The sequence below is a fragment of the Panthera tigris genome, chromosome B4 (genome assembly GCF_018350195.1).
Source record: "Panthera tigris isolate Pti1 chromosome B4, P.tigris_Pti1_mat1.1, whole genome shotgun sequence".
Lineage (NCBI taxonomy): Eukaryota > Metazoa > Chordata > Mammalia > Carnivora > Felidae > Panthera > Panthera tigris.
The window spans coordinates 38,989,322-39,010,781 of NC_056666.1; the positions used below are offsets into that span (position 1 = coordinate 38,989,322).

Here is a 21,460-nt window from a genome sequence, read left to right on the forward strand (position 1 = left end):
ATAGAGACTAAAGAAGAAATTCTGGGGACACCAGTGTCAAAAAGAGAAGACATAGAGTCCATGGCTTGGACTCTCAGGGCAGGAACACTGTGTCTGTGTCAAGTACATACTAGCTGGTTCACTGGGATATTGATGTGGTTACGTCTGTTGGTATTTTCCAAGTGAAAAATTATCTCCTTAAAGAAAACACTTTAGAGCTAGAGTGATCAGAAATTCAATATTGATAGGAAAGTTTCCTTGTTTTCAGTAATTCTGTCTGAATTAACCAAAACTGCTGAGTCCATTTATGAATAGCAAGGACTGAATATTTTAAAACTCTGATACTCTTTTCCAATTCAATATTGCTATATCTGGATTTTCACAATGCTGCCCTCCCATAATCCCTTTCGTTATCATATTCCGACATGCTTTCATGTAGTAATACAGAAAGGAAAAGCTAAGAGAAGCTGAGATAAATTTTATTTTTCTTTTAAACAGAAGAAAGAAAAGAGGTGGGGTTACACTTTTATAAATATCTATAAATATCGAGCGATAGGCAAAATTTCCAAATAAATAAATAAATATTGCCACATGCTAAGGAACATAGAAATTTATGGGGACTGCCTTGGCTCCTACCAAAGGAAAAACCCCTAATAAATGGTATTGGGTTTATAAGATCACAACCAATTTTCTACCAAAGTCCTTTTGAGATTTTACATCTAGTCAGTATTGGGGAGCTTCCAATAGCTTTTATATAGTATAATATGAATGAAAGGAAATGAAAACTATCGAGAAAATATTTGCCATGCACTGCTATATAGTAGTATATATAGTTTTAGTGTTTCAGAATGGGCACTAGTCCTTCAGGTGAAAACAGTGGTCCAATGTTTCATAAGTAAAATAACGGATCAATTTCTAAGGCTGGGTGCATGATGGCAGTGGAAAGAAAACAAAGTGGGAAGAAACTTGTTTAAATCTCCTCTGCTTGTTAGCATCCTGCTCTGTAGGTTGAGAGGAACAGAGGTAGGAACTTGGGGCCCCCTTGTGAAGCAGGTGGTAAGGCCGTGTAGGGGGAGGCTGAGCCGTCAGGGCCACCTGTCTGGCGCCTCGGCTGTTTGGTAAGTGAGGTTTGGTTTTCCCGGGACTGAGAACCATCTTCAGGTAATGCCCCGAGGATTTGCAAGTGGACAAAGACTCCGAGTGGACTCCTGCCAGCCCGGCAGTTTTAGCTAACTCTAGCCACTGCTGCAGAGCTGTGAAGAGAGTATAGTGAAGAGCTGGCAGCTTGGTCTTTGTGGAATGCCTACACATGAGTCCCCTGATTACTGGACTTCTTTCCCCCTGAGCCCTTGATACCTCTTCCCTTAGACATAAGGACACAGCCTGCCAGTCCACAGAAAGCCCAACCCAGAGCGGTCCCGTTGTCCCAAGGCCCCCTCGTGTTACTACAGTTTTGTAAGTCATCCCAAATGCGGTACTACTCGACCTGGAAGTAGGCTTCATCGCATGCCTCTTAGGGGAGTTTCAGTTTATTTCCATTTAAAATACTTATTTTTATTTCCTAGCAGGGGAGATTTTCAGGAGCCCATGCCAAAGCGCTTCCTCAGGCCACATTCACTAATGCCAAAGATGGGGTCCATAGGGCTGTATCACAGACCGCTTGGGAACAGGCAGGGCCCCCAGGCTCTGGCTGCATAGAAGGGGAAAGAATGTGGCAAGGGGTCCCTGCCCCGTAGGGAGGTTGAATTTCCTAGCCTGATTTCTTGCCTCAGTTCTCCGAGCATTCTAGTTCCATTTTCACCAGCCTGCTACCAACCTTTTTGACAGCTCTTTTCCAGAGATGCTCTAAGGAAGGGCGAAGGCCTGTGATTAGGATTGTTAGCCGTTTGTCCAGTTCCTCCGTTAGTGCCCTAGGTCAGCGTTGCAAACTCAAATGCCAACAGGGCCCAGGCAGGTAACCTAAATGTAAGGAGCAGTGGAGAAGCTAACCGGTACTCGCTCTTCCCGTCACCTTGGCAGCAGTGAGCTCAGGAAGCCATTGCTTGGTTTTTAATGCTAGACTGACGAGGAAGAGAGGCACAGGGGAGAGAAACTGCCCAGCCTGGTTGGGGCAGGGTGGTGGGAATGAATGAATCCCTCCCTCCTTAATGAGGGCGAAACTTCTAGTTTCTCTTTCTGGGCTTCTAAGTTCAGAAAGGTGGTGTGGGTGGGGTGGGGAAGGCAGTGAAACCGCCACCACTCGGGCCTCAAAGGCGCATTCCCGGGGCCCTCCTGGTGGTCGGAGAGAGAAACAGGCTCCCGCACACCTCACCCCACCCTCCCGCTCCGGGACCGCAGAGGGCCCAGGTCCCACCGGAGGCCGGAGGCCGTGCGGCTTTCGCAAGGACGGCTCGGCCACGGCTTCCGCTCCTGGTCTCCCTAGTTGAACTTGGGGAAGGGGCGGCACCTCTCCACGCCCATCCCCCCGGCGTGCGCGTTCACCCTGTTGCCCCTGAGCACCCCTAAAGGGTCGCTGGCCACCACGCCGCTGTCCTCGGCGCTTGGGAGCTCCTGGGAGCAGGAGGCCGGCGCGGGGGTCATGCGGGGCCTGGGCTTCAGCACGTTCAGCGGGTCGCCCTCGGCGTCCTCGGCGCTGCGGGTGTGGCGCCGCGGCCGCGGGGTGTTGAAGTGGACGAGGGGGATCTCGTTCCTCCGCGACAGGAACTGGGAGTAAGGCGGCGGGTTGGTGCCCGGCAGGAAGGCCCTCTTGGCCGGGCCCAGGCTGACGAGGAAGCGGTGCTGCGGGGAGTGGTACACGTCGTAGCCGTTTTCCAGCGTCCGCTGTCGGAACCTGCAGCTCTCGGGGCTGAAGAGGTGCTGGAGGGGCAAAGCGAGAGCGGTGAGGCCCGCCCGGCCTCCGGGGGCTCGGTCTGGGAGGCGTCTTGAACCCCTCGTTCCCTTGGGCGGGGGAAGCGGTGGCCCTGGTCTGCGGGGCCTGCACGGGGTCCCTGGGGCTGGGCTGGCCACAGCGGGCAGCACTTTGGGCCCGTTTCTGGAGGCAGGGCCAACTTGGAGGCCACTTGGGCCTCTGCCTCTCAACCCTCTTTCGGCTGAAAGTTGGCTTGGGTCTGCCTCCTTACCTGGAGAAAGGAGGGGGCTGGAGTTTGTAGGGCCAAACATAAGGGAGGGCACTCCTATCCGAGATTGGGTGAACTCTGGCCACCGATGACCTAGGTTTGAGCCCCGGCTCTGCCACTAACTTAGTACAGGCCTTCACCGAATGCCTGCTAGGGCGTTCACACACGATTTCATTGAATCCTCTAACTCCATGGAGTGTTTTACCAGATGAGGACTATCAGTAGGTCTAAATGTGGTCAGCAGATATTTTAAGTCGGTGCCTCTATTTGTCCCACAGAGAGTTGTCTATTCCGGGTCAGATAGTGTTGTAGGTGCTGGGACATAGCAGCGAGCACAACAGAAAGTCATTGTCATCATGGTATTTCTGGCGGGTCTGTCTGGTGGTAAGAGGCGCCGGAGATGAGCAGTCCTACCATTGTATGATATCAAAACCCTTTGGAATATGCCTGCAACCGGTAGTTTGGGAAATCCTTTGCTTGCCGATCTGACCCACCAGCAACCACAGTTGGGGCAGACAGAGATCCTTAATGAGAGATCTTTAACTGCAGAGAGATCCCACTTCACTTTTTCCAGGTGAGGAAACTGACATTCAGAGAAGAGAGGGGACCGGCCTAAGGTCAAGAAGGTCTAGTGAAAGAATCGGGAAGACGCCAATGGCTTCTCACTAGAGTAGGCTTCTCACTACGCACAAGGTGCTGTGAAGGTACAAAAGTGGGTGCCAACAGGCAGTCACTCTAGAGGCCAAGAGCCCGGGCTCCAGAACCAGACTATCTGGGTTCAAACCCCCGTGTATAAACCTGAGCATCTCCTACTTAGATTGACTACATCACTCGGTGGCAATATCACCAAGCACTGAAAATGGAATCTTTAAGCTGTAAGATTTTATGTTCTGGTGAAGAAATGAATTATCTCTAAATGGCGACCAGCACAAAAAGAAACTCACCGATCCAAAGATATTGCCTCTGAAGTCCATACAGAGGTACCTCTGACTCATCACACCTGTTATCACCACAAAGCCGGCATCCTCCGATCTGATCATCAGGGCACCTGTGGAGAAAACCATCCAGGTCGAAACCTGGCTGCACATCCAATTCCTATCTCCAGGCACTTCTTGAAAACCCACCTCCATGAAACCTCCCTTGATTGACTTTAATTTTTTAAAAATTTATTTTGAGAGAGAGAGAGAGAGAGAGAGAGAGAGAGAGAGAGAGAAGACATGCACATGTGTGTGAGAGGAAGCGAGTGAGAGAGAATCCCAAGCAGGCTGTACACTGTCAGCATAGAGCTCAATGCAGCTCAAACCCATGAACCATGAGGTCATGATCTGAGTCAAAACCAACAGCCAGATGCTCAACCAACTGAACCACCCAGGTGCCCCTCCCTTGATTGATTTTAAGGGTGGTAATGATTTCCTTTCACTTCACTCCTCTTGCACTTACTTGTTCAGCTTCGTTTCTTTGGATTCTCCCCTCCAAACTACCCGCCCCCACTCTTTGCCTCCTACTTTCTCCTCTTGTCTGTACAGAGCACTCCAAACTCCTGTGCTGGACACATGTTTCTTTATTTTCCCCATTGCCTGGCTAATACCTCTTAATGTTTGTGGTGGTCATCACATTCTCCCATGCCTTCTGGGCTTTTGTAATTTTTAAGTCTATGCTGCGATGTCTTTCAAGGATCTGGCTTGCATGTAGAGCCTGAGCTCCACCCAGGAAAGTATACAGTAGTCAGTGACACATCACCCGGCACCCATTATGTGTCAAGAACTGTATTAGAACCGATCTGTCCCTCCCTTCTCTGCTTATTGAAGTCATTCATCTTTCAAGGCCAAGCTCAGATGTCACTTTCTATGAAGACTTTCCTAGTCTCCCTAATCAGAACTAATGCCCACACCTTTATTACAGCATGCATTTCATTCACCTTGCCTTAGCCACGTTTACTAAGTGCCTCCCTATGAGTGAGCTGTTTAGGAGCCGAGGGTTTATCTTTCTATGTCGAATAGATGCCACAGATGAATGTGATTTCTTCTTGGATCTTCATTGCTGTTCTGTGTCCTTTTCTTATTTGGTGGTGTCGCCTCCAGTGCTGTCCTTCATGGTCTTTCCATGCCCCCACTCAACAACCAGGCTCCAACAAGAGCTTGACATCCACATGTACTACCTATGTTTTCAATAACTGATGACGCCCTGCCCTCATTGGGACTTGCAATTTTAACCATTTGCGATGCATTGTAGCAAGGACTGATTAAGTATGATCTAAAGCTTTCTGTTTTGTGGCAAGAGTACAATTCAACAAGACTTCCACCCCAAATGCTTTTTAATTACCTGACATCTTCTGCTTAGAAATCATTTCTTTAAGTCTTTGGGGTCACTTGCATTTGCCTACTGCAGAATTCCCATATGGTTCTCCTTTGGCCTCACAGCCCCCAGGCAGGTATTCAAGTTTCTTTTTCAGAAATGTCATGTGGAGATATTGTAAATGTCCAGCACCTGTGCCCAGTAAGTGGTGGAGCCTCATGGGATGACTTACACCTATGTCTCCCCCTCTTACCCTGTGTTGGCTCAATACAGAGACTTCTGAGGAGAGTAGCAAACAATACTTAGACACTAGCTGAGTATAGAGCCTCATGTGGACAGAAATTAGAATGATGTGGGACAGAAGGAAAGAGGGCAGGAGCAAGCCCAGAAAAAAGAGAAAGCAAGATGGTTGAGGAGAAATGTTAATTTGTTTTCAAGCTTTGCTAAGGGTTAGCCTTGAGGGAAGTTTCTGGAAGCGGGGTGGGGTATGGGAAGTGCCGGGGGTATTTAAATTGCTCCATAACAAGGACTGCCTATGTGTCTCAAATATATGGCTAACTCTATGGCAAGCCCTGAGGGAAACAAAAGGAATGTGTAAAATATAAGCTTTTGCCCCACCCACTTTGGGAAAAAAATAGACTTAGTGTTGCACTTTTTAGGTACTCTACATATTTTAAATCCTCAGAACAACTATGATGTTGTTGATGTTAGCATTAACATGGTTTGTAGCAGCATCCCAATTTATGTGAAAAGGGAACTAAGGGCAGGATTCAAACGCAGGATGGTGACTCTAACATCCTCTTTCCATGACCCTGCAGCTTGCCTCCAACAGGGATCATCACAAGCCTGAGAAGATGAAACCAAGTGCCAGACACATGCTGTGACCCATGGGAACCCCAAGTCACGCTGCCCCTGAGTGTGTCCGGGCAGGGTCGCTGACCCAGGAACGGGGGTACCTGGATTCTGGTCCCACCTATGCTACTTACTGACTTGGTAGTCTTGGACAAGTCATTGCTCTAGCCTTAGGTTGCTCAGTTGGGTAAAGAGAATAATAGTAGTGGTCCTGCCTACTTTGTGGGGTTCCAGTCAGAATCAAATGCTATCATGGTTGGAAAAGGGACTTTCTTCAAAAAGCGTTGGGAAATGGCAGGCATTACGTGGCATGTGCTGGTCTACCATTTATGACACTCGGGAGCTCTGGCAGCCACGAGGGCTTCATGCTGGGGGCAGTGGGGGCAGTGTGCATGCCACCTGTGCTCCTGAGCTCCAGGGCTGGTCCTAGTAGGAAACCGCCTGCAGGGGAACAGCAAGCAGCCACCACAAAGGATGCACAGACTTGAATCAAACCAACATGAGCTAGCGAGAAAGTGCAGAAAATGTTAGAGACAGATTGCCTTCCCTTTGCCCATTCAGAAAGCAGGTTTTCACAGGCTGCACAGATTCTAGAGCAGAATTTGGCAGAAGGAAGGCACAAATCACTGGCTACTGGAACCACTACCTGTTGCAGCCAGGTGGGCTCAATGGACTGGCATGTGGAAGAAGCATGGGGTTGGGGTCAGGGTGTCCTCAAGGTGAACTTAAGCCAGTGTAGTTCTTTAACCTTTGTTTTTCATATGTAGGGAATTCATTTATCTCATTTGGTCATCTTGAGGATGTCATGAGATAATATTCTTATCCACAATAAAAACATTTCTAAATGCTAGTAATTTTACTACTGCCACTTGCCTCCACTCTGCTCTATAAGTAGAAAATTATTGGCTCTGTTCTATTCTCATAGCCAGTAAATGATAAATGAGATGATAGATGTAAAGTGCTTCGAGCTCCCCAAAAGAAAGAGAAGAGTTTGTAAGTTTAAAGAGCCCGAGGATGGGGCGCCTGGGTGGCTCAGTCGGTTGAACGTCCGACTTCGGCTCAGGTCAAGATCTTGCGGTCCGTGAGCTCAAGCCCCGCGTTGGGCTCTGGGCTGATGGCTCGGAGCCTGGAGCCTGCTTCCGATTCTGTGTCTCCCTCTCTCTCTGACCCTCCCCCGTTCATGCTCTGTCTCTCTCTGTCTCAAAAATAAATAAACTTAAAAAAAATAATAATAAATAAATAAAGAGCCCGAGGATAATTCAGCTTTGGGTAAAGAAAAGTGCCAGTGGGGAAGACGGAAGAAGGAAATATACCAGGAATTCTGGAGTGATATTAACCAGGGGTACTAAGCATCTCTTCTGCTGTTTCTACGAAGCAAGGCTGGTGAGGAGTGAGAAAGTGGCCCTCTTCTTAGTGGGACAGGAGACATAGAGGTCAGAGAGTCTCCCTGACATCAGTGCTGTGAGTCCCAAGGGAAGTTATAGAATCTTATAGGGCAGGTAATTTCACGATGACCAGCAACTCAAAGATGGGTTGGACACTCAACTATTAATCAGGAATTTACTAAAGCACAATAATCAAATGAATCAGATTTCACCAGAAATATGTAATAATTAGGAGGGGGAAACACCACACACCTTCCAGCAGGGTGAAAGCAAATCCTTCACCAGTCTGTGAATTACCTGTGCTACCTATCTGCATGTCTCAGTGTTTCCCCTTAACTTTTTAAGTTACTTTTGATCTTAGTGTCTACATTTATTTTTATAATACACACAGTAACTGATTTGAATAGTACAGAGAGTTATATAAACTGGGAAAAGTAAGTCTCCCGCCCACCCCCCTGACCCCCCGCCCCCACGCAGCTTTGTGTCAATTTCTAGAGACACATGCTTAGACACCATCTACATCTAGCAAAACAAAAACCAATTTCTATTTTTTAAAAAAATCTGAAATCAGTTCCATTCATTTTGCTTCTTCCCAGTCATTTTAATTCATTCCCAACTAGTATCAGTGCCTTCTCTGGGGCTGAGTTCTACAACTCAGGCTGTCTGCTTCATGACATAGGCTGAGCAACACACACTGTACCTCACATGGCTCACCACAGCCGGTGAACACTGTCTACTCCATGTCATGCTCCAAAGGACATGTTTTTGGGGTTCCCTTCAGTGAAAGATTCTGTTAAATATCCATTGAAAAAAAAAACGAGCAAAAAAAATGAGTACACATCAAAAAAAATGAATACACATCAAGTGTATCCAGATTTATTCAGATTTCTGCCATTATTGGACTCAAACTTGGCTTCCCAAATGTTGACTCCTGAATCCTACTACATATCCTTGAGTTCTGGAACCTGCCTGCTATGTGGAGAGAACTTTGATCCCTCCTTTCATCTCCACTGAGCACCTGAAGAGGTGTGCCCAGCTGGCTTTGCATGTGCATGTATCTTGCTACAGCTTTCAAGACCTTTTATTCCACAAAGCAAGGCCAGAGCAAAATTATTGATGAATTCATTACAACAATAGGGCAAATAATTATTCCTATAAGAAGTTTCCTTTCACTGGGGCGCCTGGGTGGCTCAGTCGGTTGGTTGAGCGTCCGACTTCGGCTCAGGTCATGATCTCGCGGTTTGTGAGTTCGAGCCCCGTGTCGGGCTCTGTGCTGACAGCTCAGAGCCTGGAGCCTGCTTCGGATTCTGTGTCTCCTCCTTTCTCTGCCTCTCCCATGCTCATGCTCTGTCTGTCTCTGTCTCTCAATAATAAATAAACGTTTAAAAAAAATTTTTTTAAGTTTCCTTTCATTGAACAGAAACTGTGATTGCTCTGCACTGAATCTGCTTGCATTCTCCTGAATCCTGAGTGTAATTTCCCCATGTTCTCCTAAAATAGACATTGTCTTTTTCAATATGCATCCCCCCTCCCAGCCCAGCATCCCCTATATAGGTGCACGCAAAGGGACCCTCATTTGAAGCATAACTAATTGATCAACTGTTTGTGGATTGTGATCCACCTTGTCACAAACCTAACCTTTAAGATCATCCCAGTAGCCTCATGTTGCCAAGAAGTTCCCAACTAGCTTGATTGCTACTGAGCAGACCTTTCAGCTCCACAGAGAGGAGTCACCAACTGATACCAAACTGGGTACCTCTGAAGCCCCTAGTAAATATGTTTGGTGCATGGGTGCATGGGTGCATGGATGGATGGATGGTTCATGCACTTGGTCAGACCCACCAAGACAACATACCTGGGCAGTCTGTCTTTAATACATTTTTCTGAGAAGTTTTATAAGGCCTGACTATTAGAAGCTTAGAATTGGAAAGAACCCCTGGGTTCCTCTATTCCAATCCTTGGTCTGATACAAGAATCTTCTTGACAACCTCTGTTGTTAGCCCTGTCCAAAGTTTATGAGCCAAACTCGATGTCAATGGCCTGTCTGGCTTTTTCCCTCTCCACTTTGTTGCCTTTCTTTCCGTACACTTTTGGACTCTTTGGGTAGGACAAAGCAAGAGTAGCTGCCCTTGTGGGAAGAGGGATTATAGTTAAGACATTATTTATGGGTGCCTGGGTGCCTCAGTTGGTTATGCATCTGACTTTGGCTCAGGTCATGATCTCACGGTTTTGTGAGTTCGAGTCCCACTTTGGGTGAGCATGAGCCCCTCTTCTCTCTCTCTCTCTCTCTTTGCGCCTTATGGGATTTTCTCTCCCCCCACCCCCCTTGCCCCTTGCTCACTTGCACCCTCTCTCTTTCTCAAAAAAAAGTAAATTATTGGGAGAAACAAGTAAACACTAATTGGGGAGGTGGCAGAATCTTCTCCCCAGGTTTAAACACACACACACACACACACACACACACACACACACACACACACACACACGTAGATTCTAGGCAAGAAGCTAGGAGGCTGGATTAGTCCTCTGGTCTAGCCCAAGACCTCCCCAGGCCCCTTGGAGGTGGGTGGACAGAGGAGCTCCCCCTTCTTTCCAGCACAGATGAAACCCCTACTCACTGTAGATGGTCTGATGGGGTGTGCCATCCACATGGCCGTCCTTGTGTATCTGCAGGTGGTAGCTGTTCCTGGCTGTGGCCGTGTACAGGTGGGTCAGGCCACCCCAGCTGGAGCCCAGCAGCGGGGAGGTGTTAGGATAGGCTCTGACTACCCAGCACAGGACAGAGACCAGGAGCCCAAGGCGGGTCCCTGACATCACGGAGCTCTGAATGGCTGACTAGAGTTTGAAACCTGACACTGCCTCCCTGACTCCCTGGTCTTTTTCTCCTCTTCTTTGTGGGTATCTGGCGTGAGGATCCTAGGCTGGATTCCCTCCTTTTTTCCCTCGGATTTTTAAAGGGTAGATGTGTGACATCAAACAGGAAAAACTCCACTGTCCACATCCTCTGTGTTGTAACCAGCCCATTGGAAGAGAAGGCAGAGACCTCGGAGGCTCACGGAAGGCACGTCGTTCCAGACACACACACACACACACACACCCCTCAATTTCAAGCCAACGCTCCAAAAAGTGAATGATGTGTGGGCAAAAGTTATCTACGACTCTGGGTTGTCTGTTGACCTGCCCCACTTCCACCAGGAAATGTGAAGGCAGTCAGCGGTTCCGAAAAAAATCCAGCTTCAGTCATGCAGTCAACAGACTCCTATGCAATTAATCTCCCATTGAGTCTACTCATTTTGGTTTTCTCCGTCCTTTTAATTCCAATCAGCAGCTATGTATCCGGGGCTTTCTCCCTGCACAGCACCAGGTGGGTGTTTTGAAGTTGCAGAAATAATACAGGAAACCATCAGGCAGAGGGCACCCTCTGAGACCCCTCCTCATGAAGATATGGGAGCTGGGAACAGAGGTGCAAAAACCAAACTTGCCACCTTGGGAAGATTTCAAAATAGGAAGAAAGGAAACCAGGCCTTGAGGTCACCACTACTCTATGAAATTCTGAGGTTTGATTTCTCAGTTTTCCTGGTTTGGACTGCCTAAGGGCAACTAAACTGGTATTATGTTCCCTCCAACAATACACAGACTAAATCAGAGACCTCATGAAGCTGGGAAGACTGGGGACTGAGCACAGGGGATTGGAACCCAGAAAGGTATCAGGAGCAGAGTGGACAGGGTTTCCTTGCAGTTAGTGTCTCCTGGGTGCCTGGCTCCTGGACACTGGACACTGGACACTTCCCTGCAGACCCTGCCCACAGGTGTGCCCTCTGGGAAGCTACATTTGATGTGAGGCGATAGTGGCAGCACCTGCGGTCCAATGGGGAGCAAACTTCTGGAACACATATCAGAAAAATAAACCCACAAGGAGACTGCTCCTCTTCCAATTTTCCATTCACTGAATGCATGTTGGTGTCAGGCTGGACTTCATGGTTGATAGATGAGAGAGCAAGGTGTGGTCTCTGCCTCAGGGAGCTCACAAGCTAATGGAGGAGGCAGAAACAAGAAGGTATCACACAAAGCATAATAGGATGTACAATCATACAGGTGCAGGCAAAAGAGATGCCATTTGTTATCCTATGTTTGTGTAAGTTTTGATTGTTTATAAGATATTTTGATATGTATTAGCTCATTTGAATCTCACTGCAACCCTGTGAGATAGTTCCACCAGGCATTATCAATATTTTGATTGTATAGATGGTGAAATGGCAATCATGGGTTCATATGTGCAAAGTCACAAAGCAGATAAGGGAGAGCCTGGGTGGCTCAGTTGGTTAAGTCTCTGACTTCAGCTCAGGTCATGATCTCATGGTCCATGAGTTTGAGCCTTGTAGTGGGCTCTGTGCTGACAGCTCAGAGCCTGGAGCCTGCTTCAGATTCTGTGTCTCCCTCTCTCTCTCCCTCTCTGCCCCTCCCCTGCTTGTGCTCTGTCTCTCTCCTTCTCTATTTTTCTCAGAAATAAACAAACATTTAAAAAAATTAAAAATCAAAGTCACAAAGCAGATAAATGGGAGAGCTAGGATAAGGCCATGTGTTTCCCTAGACTGCTTCTCCAGCAATGACCAACACTTCTTGAGAGCTTACTAAGGGCTTTACTTGTAACAACTCATTCCGTCTTCATAACTCTTTGAGGAGATGCTGTTACCTCCTTTTACACACATGAGGAAACTCATGCATGTGGTTTGAGTAACGTGCCCAAAGATGTACAGCCAGTGTGTGGAAGGGGTTGGATTTGAATCTGGGAAGTCTGACCCCAGACCCAGACCTCCTAAGGACTTTGCTAGATGTACAAACCCACACAATATGTTAGAGCAAAGGTGACAAGAACCAGGACTGGGTAAGAAAGTGCAAATAGCAATTTCTCTAGTAAATACAGGCCTTTACCCAGGATGTGTCTCCAGGATACGGCGTGCTATCTCCCCAAGTTAGGTAGATGATCTAGGCCATATAAGACAGCTTTCTTTAATAACGGCAACAGAATGATTCATAACTAGAGTACCACATCTTAGCGAATTGAAGGAATAGTAAAGTTTCAGAATTGAAATACAGATCATTCAGGAACACTTGCTAATTGATAACCCCATATTTCCTTTCCTGGTTGCAAGATGTAGAGAAGGGAAGTACCTGTGAAACAATCAGCAGATACTGGGAATCTTCTCTGTGCAAGAGAGAAGAAAGGAAGGAGTTCCAGGAATAAAAAACAGAACAAACATCCTCGAAGAGCTTACAGTATAACTGAGTAGAGGAAAACCTTGCTCAATACAAAGCACTGTGGGAGAAGAGCTAAATTACCAGGATGTGAAGGAAATGCTAATGACTTTCAGAAAAGGGTGAGAGCACAGTGGGTGGATGCTGTGGCCAAGGAGGGCTTTGAGGGAAATGAGACTTGAGGGGGCCTGATAGGATGACAGGGAAGGGGCACTTGCCAACATCTGCCAGAGCACGGTGGGAAGACAATTGCAGGTGTCTCAGGAAGAGTACGTGGTTATTCACTCTGTTCCTGCAGTGATCAGAGGGGGCACCTCCCTGGCTGATTCAATTTGTCTTATTAGGAAAGAGAATTGATGGGGCAACTTAATCCATTTCCATACTTCCCTCCAAGAAGAAGCCTTGAATGCCTAGCAACTGGATCTGAAGGTAGAAGACAGCCGAGGATGATAAGTTTATTTCTGATGGAAATGGGGTGTGGGGTGCAGGAATAAGAAGCATTCTCCACTTGGCAAAAGCAAAGGGGGGTACAAGAATCTTAGAATAATCCTTTCCATTGAGATATGGAAACATTGAGAGTGGAGGAGAGGATTTATTCATTTGTGTGCACACATGGCAGCTTCTGGCTGAATTCCCTACCAGTGTGTTTCAAAACTGCCTGCCCATTAGAATCACCATAACTACCCCAACACTAACCTTAGACATACTGAATGTGAAGCCCAACTATTGAACTTTTCCCCAAAGCTACCTGGGAGATCCTGCCACCCTCCTTGATGTTAATGATACTGAAGGACTTTTCAAGAAATAAGAGGTTGTCAAGAAGATTCCTTTATCAGACAGAGGATTGGAATAGATGAACTCAGAGACTCTTTCAAACTCTGAGCTTCTAATATTCTGGCCTTATAAAACTTCTCAGAAAAATGTATTAAAGACAGACTGCCCAGGTATGTTGTCTTGGTGGGTCTGACCAAGTGCATGAACCATCCACCCATCCATGCACCCATGCACCCATGCACCAAACATATTTACTAGGGGCTTCAGAGGTACCCAGTTTGGTATCAGTTGGTGACTCCTCTCTGTGGAGCTGAAAGGTCTGCTCAGTAGCAATCAAGCTAGTTGGGAACTTCTTGGCAACATGAGGCTACTGGGATGATCTTAAAGGTTATGTTTGTGACAAGGTGGATCACAATCCACAAACAGTTGATCAATTAGTTATGCTTCAAATGAGGGTCCCTTTGCGTGCACCTATATAGGGGATGCTGGGCTGGGAGGGGGGATGCATATTGAAAAAGACAATGTCTATTTTAGGAGAACATGGGGAAATTACACTCAGGATTCAGGAGAATGCAAGCAGATTCAGTGCAGAGCAATCACAGTTTCTGTTCAATGAAAGGAAACTTCTTATAGGAATAATGATTTGCCCTATTGTTGTAATGAATTCATTGATAATTTTCTGTGGCCTTGCTTTGTGGAATCAAAGGTCTTGAAAGCTGTAGCAAGTATACACATGCAAACCCAGTCATGCACAACTCTTCAGGTGTTCAGTGGATGGTGGCAGGAGTTGAGAGGAGGAACCAAAGTTCTCTCCAAATGGCAAGCAGGTTCCAGAACTCAAAGATATGTAGTAGGATTCAGGAATCAACATTTGGGAAGCCAAGTTTGAGTCCAATAATGGCAGAAATCTGTACTAAATCTGGATATACTTGATACATCCAAAGCATTGCTTTGAGTCCCAGCCATACACTGGAATTAGTGCACAGAGACCAAGCCCCCCTTCAGTGGCTTGCTCAGTTTTTATTTCCTTTCAGGATTTCCAGCCTAACTGCGCAGTTTAAGATGTAAATGGGTCTCTCTAGGAAATTTTAGTAACGAACACCACATTAGCACACTGTGACCCTGAGCAGCCTTTTTCCTGAGCCTGATATGTGTGACATCTCTTTAGAAGTTTCAGAGGGTGAGATGTGAGTCCAGAGTAAGTTGGTTCCTGTTCTTTCCACCTAAGGGGGACTCAGCTGTCACAGCTCAGGTCAGAGAATCTGGGAGCTACTGTGACCTTGGGAGCCAAATGTGAAACACTGATACCAGATGGGAGCAGGGAGATCAGGGAGGAGGCCAGCACTTTGTGGTTTTGAGTATCACTGTCCTTGGTTCCCAGGTAGCTGCCTGGAAAGAAACAGGTAGGGACACACCTGCTCTTCTCTGGCTCGCTCTAGAAGCCCCTGCTCTGGCTTCAGTAGAACTTGCCCTGGGGACTTTGTGGGGGCCTTTTGTCCCAGTCCCTGCATTCACAATCATAGGATCTAGGCTCTAAGTACAGGGGTGCCTGGGTGGCTCAGTCAGTTAAGTGTCCGACTTTTGATTTTGGCTCTGGTTAAGATTTTGTGGTTTATGGGATCATAAACCCTGCCCTGCATTGGGCTGTGCACTGACAAGGTGAAGCCTGCTTGGGATTCTCTGTCTCCCTCTCTCTCTGCCCCTCCCCGACTCCCTTCTCAAAATAAATAACTAAACTTTAAAAGAAAAGGCTTAAATATGAATTGGGGACTCTACTCCCACAAGTTCATTCTATTCCCATATCTTCTGACTTCTTTTTCTCAGAGCCCTCTGAGAAGGCACTAAAGAGGAGTATCTTGCCAAGGTCATATCTCTCTCAATGGGAAGACTCGGCAAAAATTTTCAGAAAACATTATCCTGTTTACTAGGCTATGAAGAAAAAGTGCTGGAGGAATCAAGGTGAAGGAAGAGCAGGAGCTGAGGAGTAATCTCAGGGTGACTCAGTGTTTTCCCTTTTTTTTTTTTTTTTTGATACTCTGTCTAAAGACTCCATCTATAGATGGTAGGACCATAGGCTGCTGCTCCCTCACCATTCCTGCCTCTTCACGACTTCGTCTCCATCATTGCGGGAATGGTTTCACCATCTTCTTCTTGTTCACTCCGTGGGTTCGGACAGATGGATATCCAAGTCATCCTGGACAAATGGTTGTTTCTTCTCAAAGTTGTGTGGGGAGGAGCCACATAAAAGTCTTCATAAAAGTCCCATTCCCGCATCTTTTTCTTCCTTAGAAGCTTCCTTAGGAGCCTGAGAGGGTGAGGAAAGAGCCTTGCATAAGTCTTTGCATCTAGAGGGTGCAGATTCTCTCTTGTTCTAATGTATCCATTCAGTCAACACATAAATGTTTGAAAGCCAATTTTATGGCTAGTGCTATGTAGAAAATCTTTAGGGGAGCCTAAAAATGGAAAAATTACAGTCCTGATCTTCAAGGAGCTTACAACGCACTGAGCAGAATATAGTTCGTATTTTTCCAGCACTTGACAACCTGCAACCTGCACATTCACATCTAATGTCTCATCTGATAGTCACGACAGTCCTGTGAGGTGGACCAGCTGGTCACCGCAGGAGAGTCCAGAACTGGTTTGCCACATGGGGCCAATCTCCTCCCCTTCCCTTCTTCCCTTCCAGATGACTTGTTTCTGTTTCTCCTCCCCAAGACAAAATTTCCAGCTTACTTTTGTCATGGTAGCATTTCTAGAACAAAGGCCCCTGGAAGGATGTGTCTTCAGGGCAGGCCCTTTTCCAAGGGTGCCTAGAGCTCAAGAGTGAAACATCAAGGCCTGGAAAGGAGTTCAAAACCATAGAAAATGTTGACGTGCTTTTCTAGAAGTTTCAGCTAGCAATGGCCTCCTCTCCTGCCACTCTTGCCAAAGAAACCCCCAAGCTTCCAGTGACCTTGTAAATTTATAAATATTGACATTGATGGCTCGGTAGTGACTGTTGATGAGAAGTACAGGCACCTGAGTGCTATTTACTTGATCGTTTTGAAAATAAGCCTCGATTTTCAAATGCATGACATTAAATTTCACCACCTATTTTGAACTTATTACACTTAAAGTAGTTTTTAAATGTTTTTATTTATTTTTGAGAAAGAGAGCAAGAGTGGGGGATGGGCACAGAGAGAGAGACAGAGGACCTGAAGTGGGCTCTGCACTAACAGCAGAGAGTCTGATGTGGGGCTTGAACTCATGAACCGTGAGATCACGTCCCGAGCGAAAGTTGGACGCTCAACCGACTGACTCACACGGGTGCCCCAGTATGAAAATATTTCATAAGAATAGCAAATGCTTGAGAGTATTGAATGAAAACATAAGCATATATCTAATTAAAAATATGCTCCCATTAAGCATATATGGGTACTTGTTTACTTAGAAGTTTGAAGCTTTTCAAGAGTATACGACAACCATACTGAGTATCAGAATTCTAAAGAGAGAAGAATTGGAAGACAGAGCTCAGTGACAGTTGACAGAAGATACACTGAGGATGAGAAGAAGCAAGAAAGCCTTAGGACCATTACAGCCAGGAGCATCCCTCAGGAGCCAAGGCTTTTCATGGTGAGTGGGGCTCCGTAGGCTGCAAGGGCCCAGAGCTGACCACATACAATGGGGTCTCTGTGCTGTTGTGTGGGTAGGAGTCACGTGGTGCCCTGTGTGAGCCACTACACGGTCAGGGGAGCTGGGCACTGGGAGGGCACACAAAACAAAGAACTGGAACACAGGGGATCTTTAGGGTAGTGAAAATCCTCTGTATAATGCCGTAATGGTGGACATAGGATATGACCATTTGCCAAGACCGGTAGAATGTGCAACATAAAGAGCAGGAACCCTAATGTAAACTACAGACTTGGGTTTATAATCATGTGTCAGTATTGGTTCATCAACTGTAACAGATGTAGCACCCTAATGACAGATGTGGATGATAGGGAAAATTGTGTGCAAGACGGGGGAGAGGAGAAGAAAGTATAGGGGAACCCTGTACTTTTTGCTCAGTTTTTTTGTTAACCTATAACTGCTCTAAAAAATAAAGTATATTTTAAAAAATGACCAGGGTGCCTGTGTGGCTCAGTTTGTTAAACCTCTGACTCCTGATTTCAGTTCAGGTCATGATCTCATAGTTCATGAGATGGAGCCCGGCCTCAGGCTCTGTGTTGACAGCACAGGGCCTGCTTGGGATTCTCTTGCTCTGCTCTCCCTGTCCCTCAAAATAAATAAATAAACGTTAAAAAATTTCAAAATGGCCAGCAATGGTGTCTCCACAGGTGATAAAATTTAGTCACTACCTGGAACGAGTCATTCCAGGATCAGATCAGTGAAATGCACTAAAAATTCATTCCAGGATCAGATCCACGAAATTCGCTAAAACAACAAGTATTTCACTGTGCCCAGCTAGTTAGTTAACTTTAATTTATTTAAATAAGACACAAGCAAATCTCTCAGCCATCCCTGTCACATGGAGCAAGCTTCCCTATCAGAACTAGAACTCATTTCTTTTTAAATCTGTATGACCTTAGGGACATCACTTCCTCTCTCTGCACCTAAGTTTCTCTAGCTGTAAACTGGGGAGGTGGGATGTGGGATGTCTGGGGGTTTCTCCGGGAGGAAGGACAGGGTCTTGTCTTCCAGTCCCTAGCCCTCCCCAAATTGTCTGCTTTGTCACCTGCTACACTTGACCATCTACCTGCGGATGGGGATGGGAGGGGTTTAAATTCTCTGTCGGTGGACAGATTAGGTATAAACTCAGGGGAGGCAAATGCTTTAATCTAATATTTAATATCATAATATGATGATACATATTTTATAATTTATAGCATGGGTCACTATTACAGCAGTCTCAGCGCAACAGATGTACTCAAATGTAAATCTCAATATATAAATAGAATCATTATACGCTCCATCCAGAAAGAAATACAGATGCCTTCTGTAAGATGACCCGAATCCATGCTGTGCCACCTCGCCACTGGTGCCCGAACAAGAAGCTTAGGCGGCAGGTCAGAGGAGGTGAAAGTGCCTTCCCCGGGGAGCCCCAGTGACCGGGAGGTCGGAGAACAGCTTGAGACCAGGGAACAGAGGGGCAGTAGCTGCAGCTTCCAGACCCTTTTCCTTCCCTCCCCACTCCTCACCCCTCCTCCTTTCCGCTACCGCCCTTCTTCTTACTGGAAACCCTCTCCTGGCCTCCACCTCCACTGAGGGAGATAAGACATCATGTGTTCTGGGTTGGGAGAGGCCCAGACTGTGTGAAATGATTTCAAAAAAGGTTCACTTTGAGTGATAAGCACAGGGTTATGTTTGTTCCACTCAGGGCAAAGCCAAAGACTTAGGTCAGACAGAGGAGCTGGGAAGTGTGGGAGACACAGCTTTTGAAATAAGGATTCTCGGCATAAAATCTGTCCATTTGTACTCCCCCCCTTGCCAAATCCTGCATATATTCACACTTCCAGGGGCCTTCTCGACTCTCTTTCTCTTTACCACTCCTTACCCTCCAAGAAAATCTTTTTTCTTTTTCTTTTTTTGCTTCATGTTTAAATAGAACTTTAAACCTTTTCAAAACTACTTTCATAATGGGTATCTGACTTGTCCCTTTTAGAAACATCTACTTTGTCTATTGCTACAAGTCAGTAGGAAAGCAGGTCTCTCTTTGGCTGGCCAGATGTCATGGAGTGAAGTTCTTGCCCGAGTGACTGAGCTCTCCCCCTGAGCCCTCCCCCATGAGCTCTCCCCACCTAGGCACCCCCACATGTTTCCTCTTCATGTCTTTCTGAATCAGAAGCTCACCTGGAGTTTTCTGAGCCTAAGAGTTTTGTGAATTCTCAATCTATTCTTTTTCCACATGATTTTCTTCCCCTCCCTCCCCTACTAGTTTCCCCCACTTTCCTCTTTATGTGGGTCATAGAAACATAGGACTTCATAATGGATGTTGGGAGCCTTGGAGATCCTCACTGTAGCCTTTTTCTACAATGAGGAAAACTGAGGCCTGGAGATGACTTGCCCAAGGTCACATGGCTGCATTAGTGCCTGAGCTCAGGGTTAAGATCAGGCTTCTGACTCTCTCAGCAAGACTCTCTTCCACCACAGCACATCTACATTTATTCATTGGAATAAATTCATTGGAAGGGGATTAGGCCATCTAGATTCCAAGGCTGCCTTATGAGTAGCTGGTGATTCTTTTCATCTCCTTTGCACAGGTATTTCATGCCCTGTCCATGCCACTGGCCACCCAGGGAGCTGTGGAGAAAGGTGTGGTGGCTGTGTGTGCCCTCAGAGGGGGAGATGCTGTGGAAATAGAGGAAATTGCATTTGGTCACTGGATGAGCCATTTGCAAATGGATCCACCCTTCCTTCCATAGTGCTGGTGCTGGCCCAGCGGTAGGAGAGTGTGGTTTCCCATAGTTTCACTTTCCTCCAGCTCAGGGACATTAATTCTTCTTAGTGTTAACAGTGAAGGCTTTGGAATCATTCCTTGCACAACTATTTTGTCTCCAGCCCTGGTGTTATACTTACTGACTCATGTCATGTGGTGGGAAGAGCGGACCTTGGAGGCAGGCGTCGGGGAAGTGTGCCTCTGGCAAGCTCATCTTAACTTTTAGGGACCTCATTTCTGTTCCTCGTTGAATAAAGGGATTCAACCAGAAGACAGTTGTTCTTTTCTAGATGAGGGAAGAAGGGACAATGTCTAGAGCCCCTGGTTACTCTGCCTGCAGGGCTTTGCCAGGTAGCTGTCTTCTGTCATCCCACTTTGTACCTTTGATCAAAACCAGAGAGAAGACAGTGATGCTTCTAAAGCGAGGATTCTGTCCAGGGAAGGGACAATAGAAACTTTGGCTGCAGAGGAGCTGTGCGTGTGTGTGTGTCCGTGTGTGCATGTGTGCACATTTGTTGCATGCACCCACATGCACACACACACACACACATAGACACACAGAGTCTGACTGATTTGATTGGTGCTCAAAGGCTGCCCGGTGGAACCCAGCCCACCCTCGCAGGATGCCTGGGGCTTGTCACGCAGCCCACGTCGGGGAGCAGACATCCTGGTTCCCACTCACCTCTTTTGAGCCTGTGACCCAGGCCAGCCCACCGTGTTTGGGACTTTGCACATCCGGACCTGTGTTATCTCAGGATCCTGGGACTCCTTGGCTCCCCTGCCCTGCCTCCTTCCCTCCCTGTGGACACGTAGCCACCACGCACTTCTCAGAGAGCTATTTCTAGCCGAGGGGCTGTAATTCAGCCCCAGCCTGTCAGGCCAGTCTGTGTGCTGCAGCTGGGACGAGTGGCCTGACACGTTGTGGGTTCAGCAGAACGCAGGATGTTGGGGCTTCCGGAGGCAGGCATCCCCTCAGCCTGCTGGAGGTCATGGTTGCTGAGATGTGGGGGTGGGGGGCAGACAGGATGCTCTGGCTGCCTGATTGGGAGGAGCTGGGTGTGTAGGGGAGAGTGAGCGAGAGCTCAGCCTCACACCTCCAGCCCTTGCTCTCTGTTCTCTGGCCACCACAGCCCGTCCCCTGTCGACAGCGGAGGTGTGGAGCTAATGCAAGCCCTGGGTTAGATGGCGGGGTCAGGAGCCCAGCTATGCCCCACACCGGGCCTGCCGTTTTTGTTGTTCCTGCACTTTGTGGGGCCTCTGTGTCCTCATATGGAAAGAGGAGATAATCATTGTACCTGCCTCATGAGGTCACTGACAGGATTTAATCATATGACACATACAATAATCTCATGTCAAGTGGTCACGTAGCCCTGCTTGGCAATATGGTA

At 47.1% G+C, this 21,460-nt stretch overlaps 1 protein-coding gene and 1 long non-coding RNA gene across 3 annotated transcripts; both read right to left on the reverse strand.

Moving 5' to 3' along the window:
- Window positions 1-2,310: 2,310 nt before the first annotated feature.
- On the reverse strand, window positions 2,311-10,441 carry FGF23 (fibroblast growth factor 23). Its single transcript, XM_007089695.2, has 3 exons — window positions 10,246-10,441; window positions 4,040-4,143; window positions 2,311-2,835 (listed from the first exon to the last, which is right to left on the reverse strand). Exons 1-3 carry the CDS (start codon window positions 10,439-10,441, stop codon window positions 2,398-2,400), a joined length of 738 nt encoding a protein of 245 aa, XP_007089757.2. The 3' UTR covers window positions 2,311-2,397.
- A 447-nt stretch (window positions 10,442-10,888) lies between these two features.
- LOC122240583 lies at window positions 10,889-19,560 on the reverse strand. 2 transcript variants are annotated; one of them, XR_006220372.1, is made up of 3 exons: window positions 19,487-19,560; window positions 15,748-15,962; window positions 10,889-11,658 (listed from the first exon to the last, which is right to left on the reverse strand). It is a non-coding gene; the product is annotated as an uncharacterized LOC122240583 (long non-coding RNA). The 2 variants fall into 2 exon arrangements; XR_006220371.1 differs by lacking the exon at window positions 10,889-11,658 and having other exon boundaries at window positions 15,664-15,962.
- Between the last annotated feature and the right edge of the window lie 1,900 nt (window positions 19,561-21,460).

Bases quoted from the DNA above. Each gene is read 5' to 3' on its own strand.
- FGF23 (XM_007089695.2), bottom strand. From the start codon at position 10,441: ATGTCAGGGACCCGCCTTGGGCTCCTGGTCTCTGTCCTGTGCTGGGTA. The intron at 4,144-10,245 runs GTGAGTAGGGGT...TTTTCTCCACAG, and splicing joins ACCCCATCAGACCATCTACA to GTGCCCTGATGATCAGATCG. The intron at 2,836-4,039 runs GTGAGTTTCTTT...TTGCCCCTCCAG, and splicing joins GAGGCAATATCTTTGGATCG to CACCTCTTCAGCCCCGAGAG.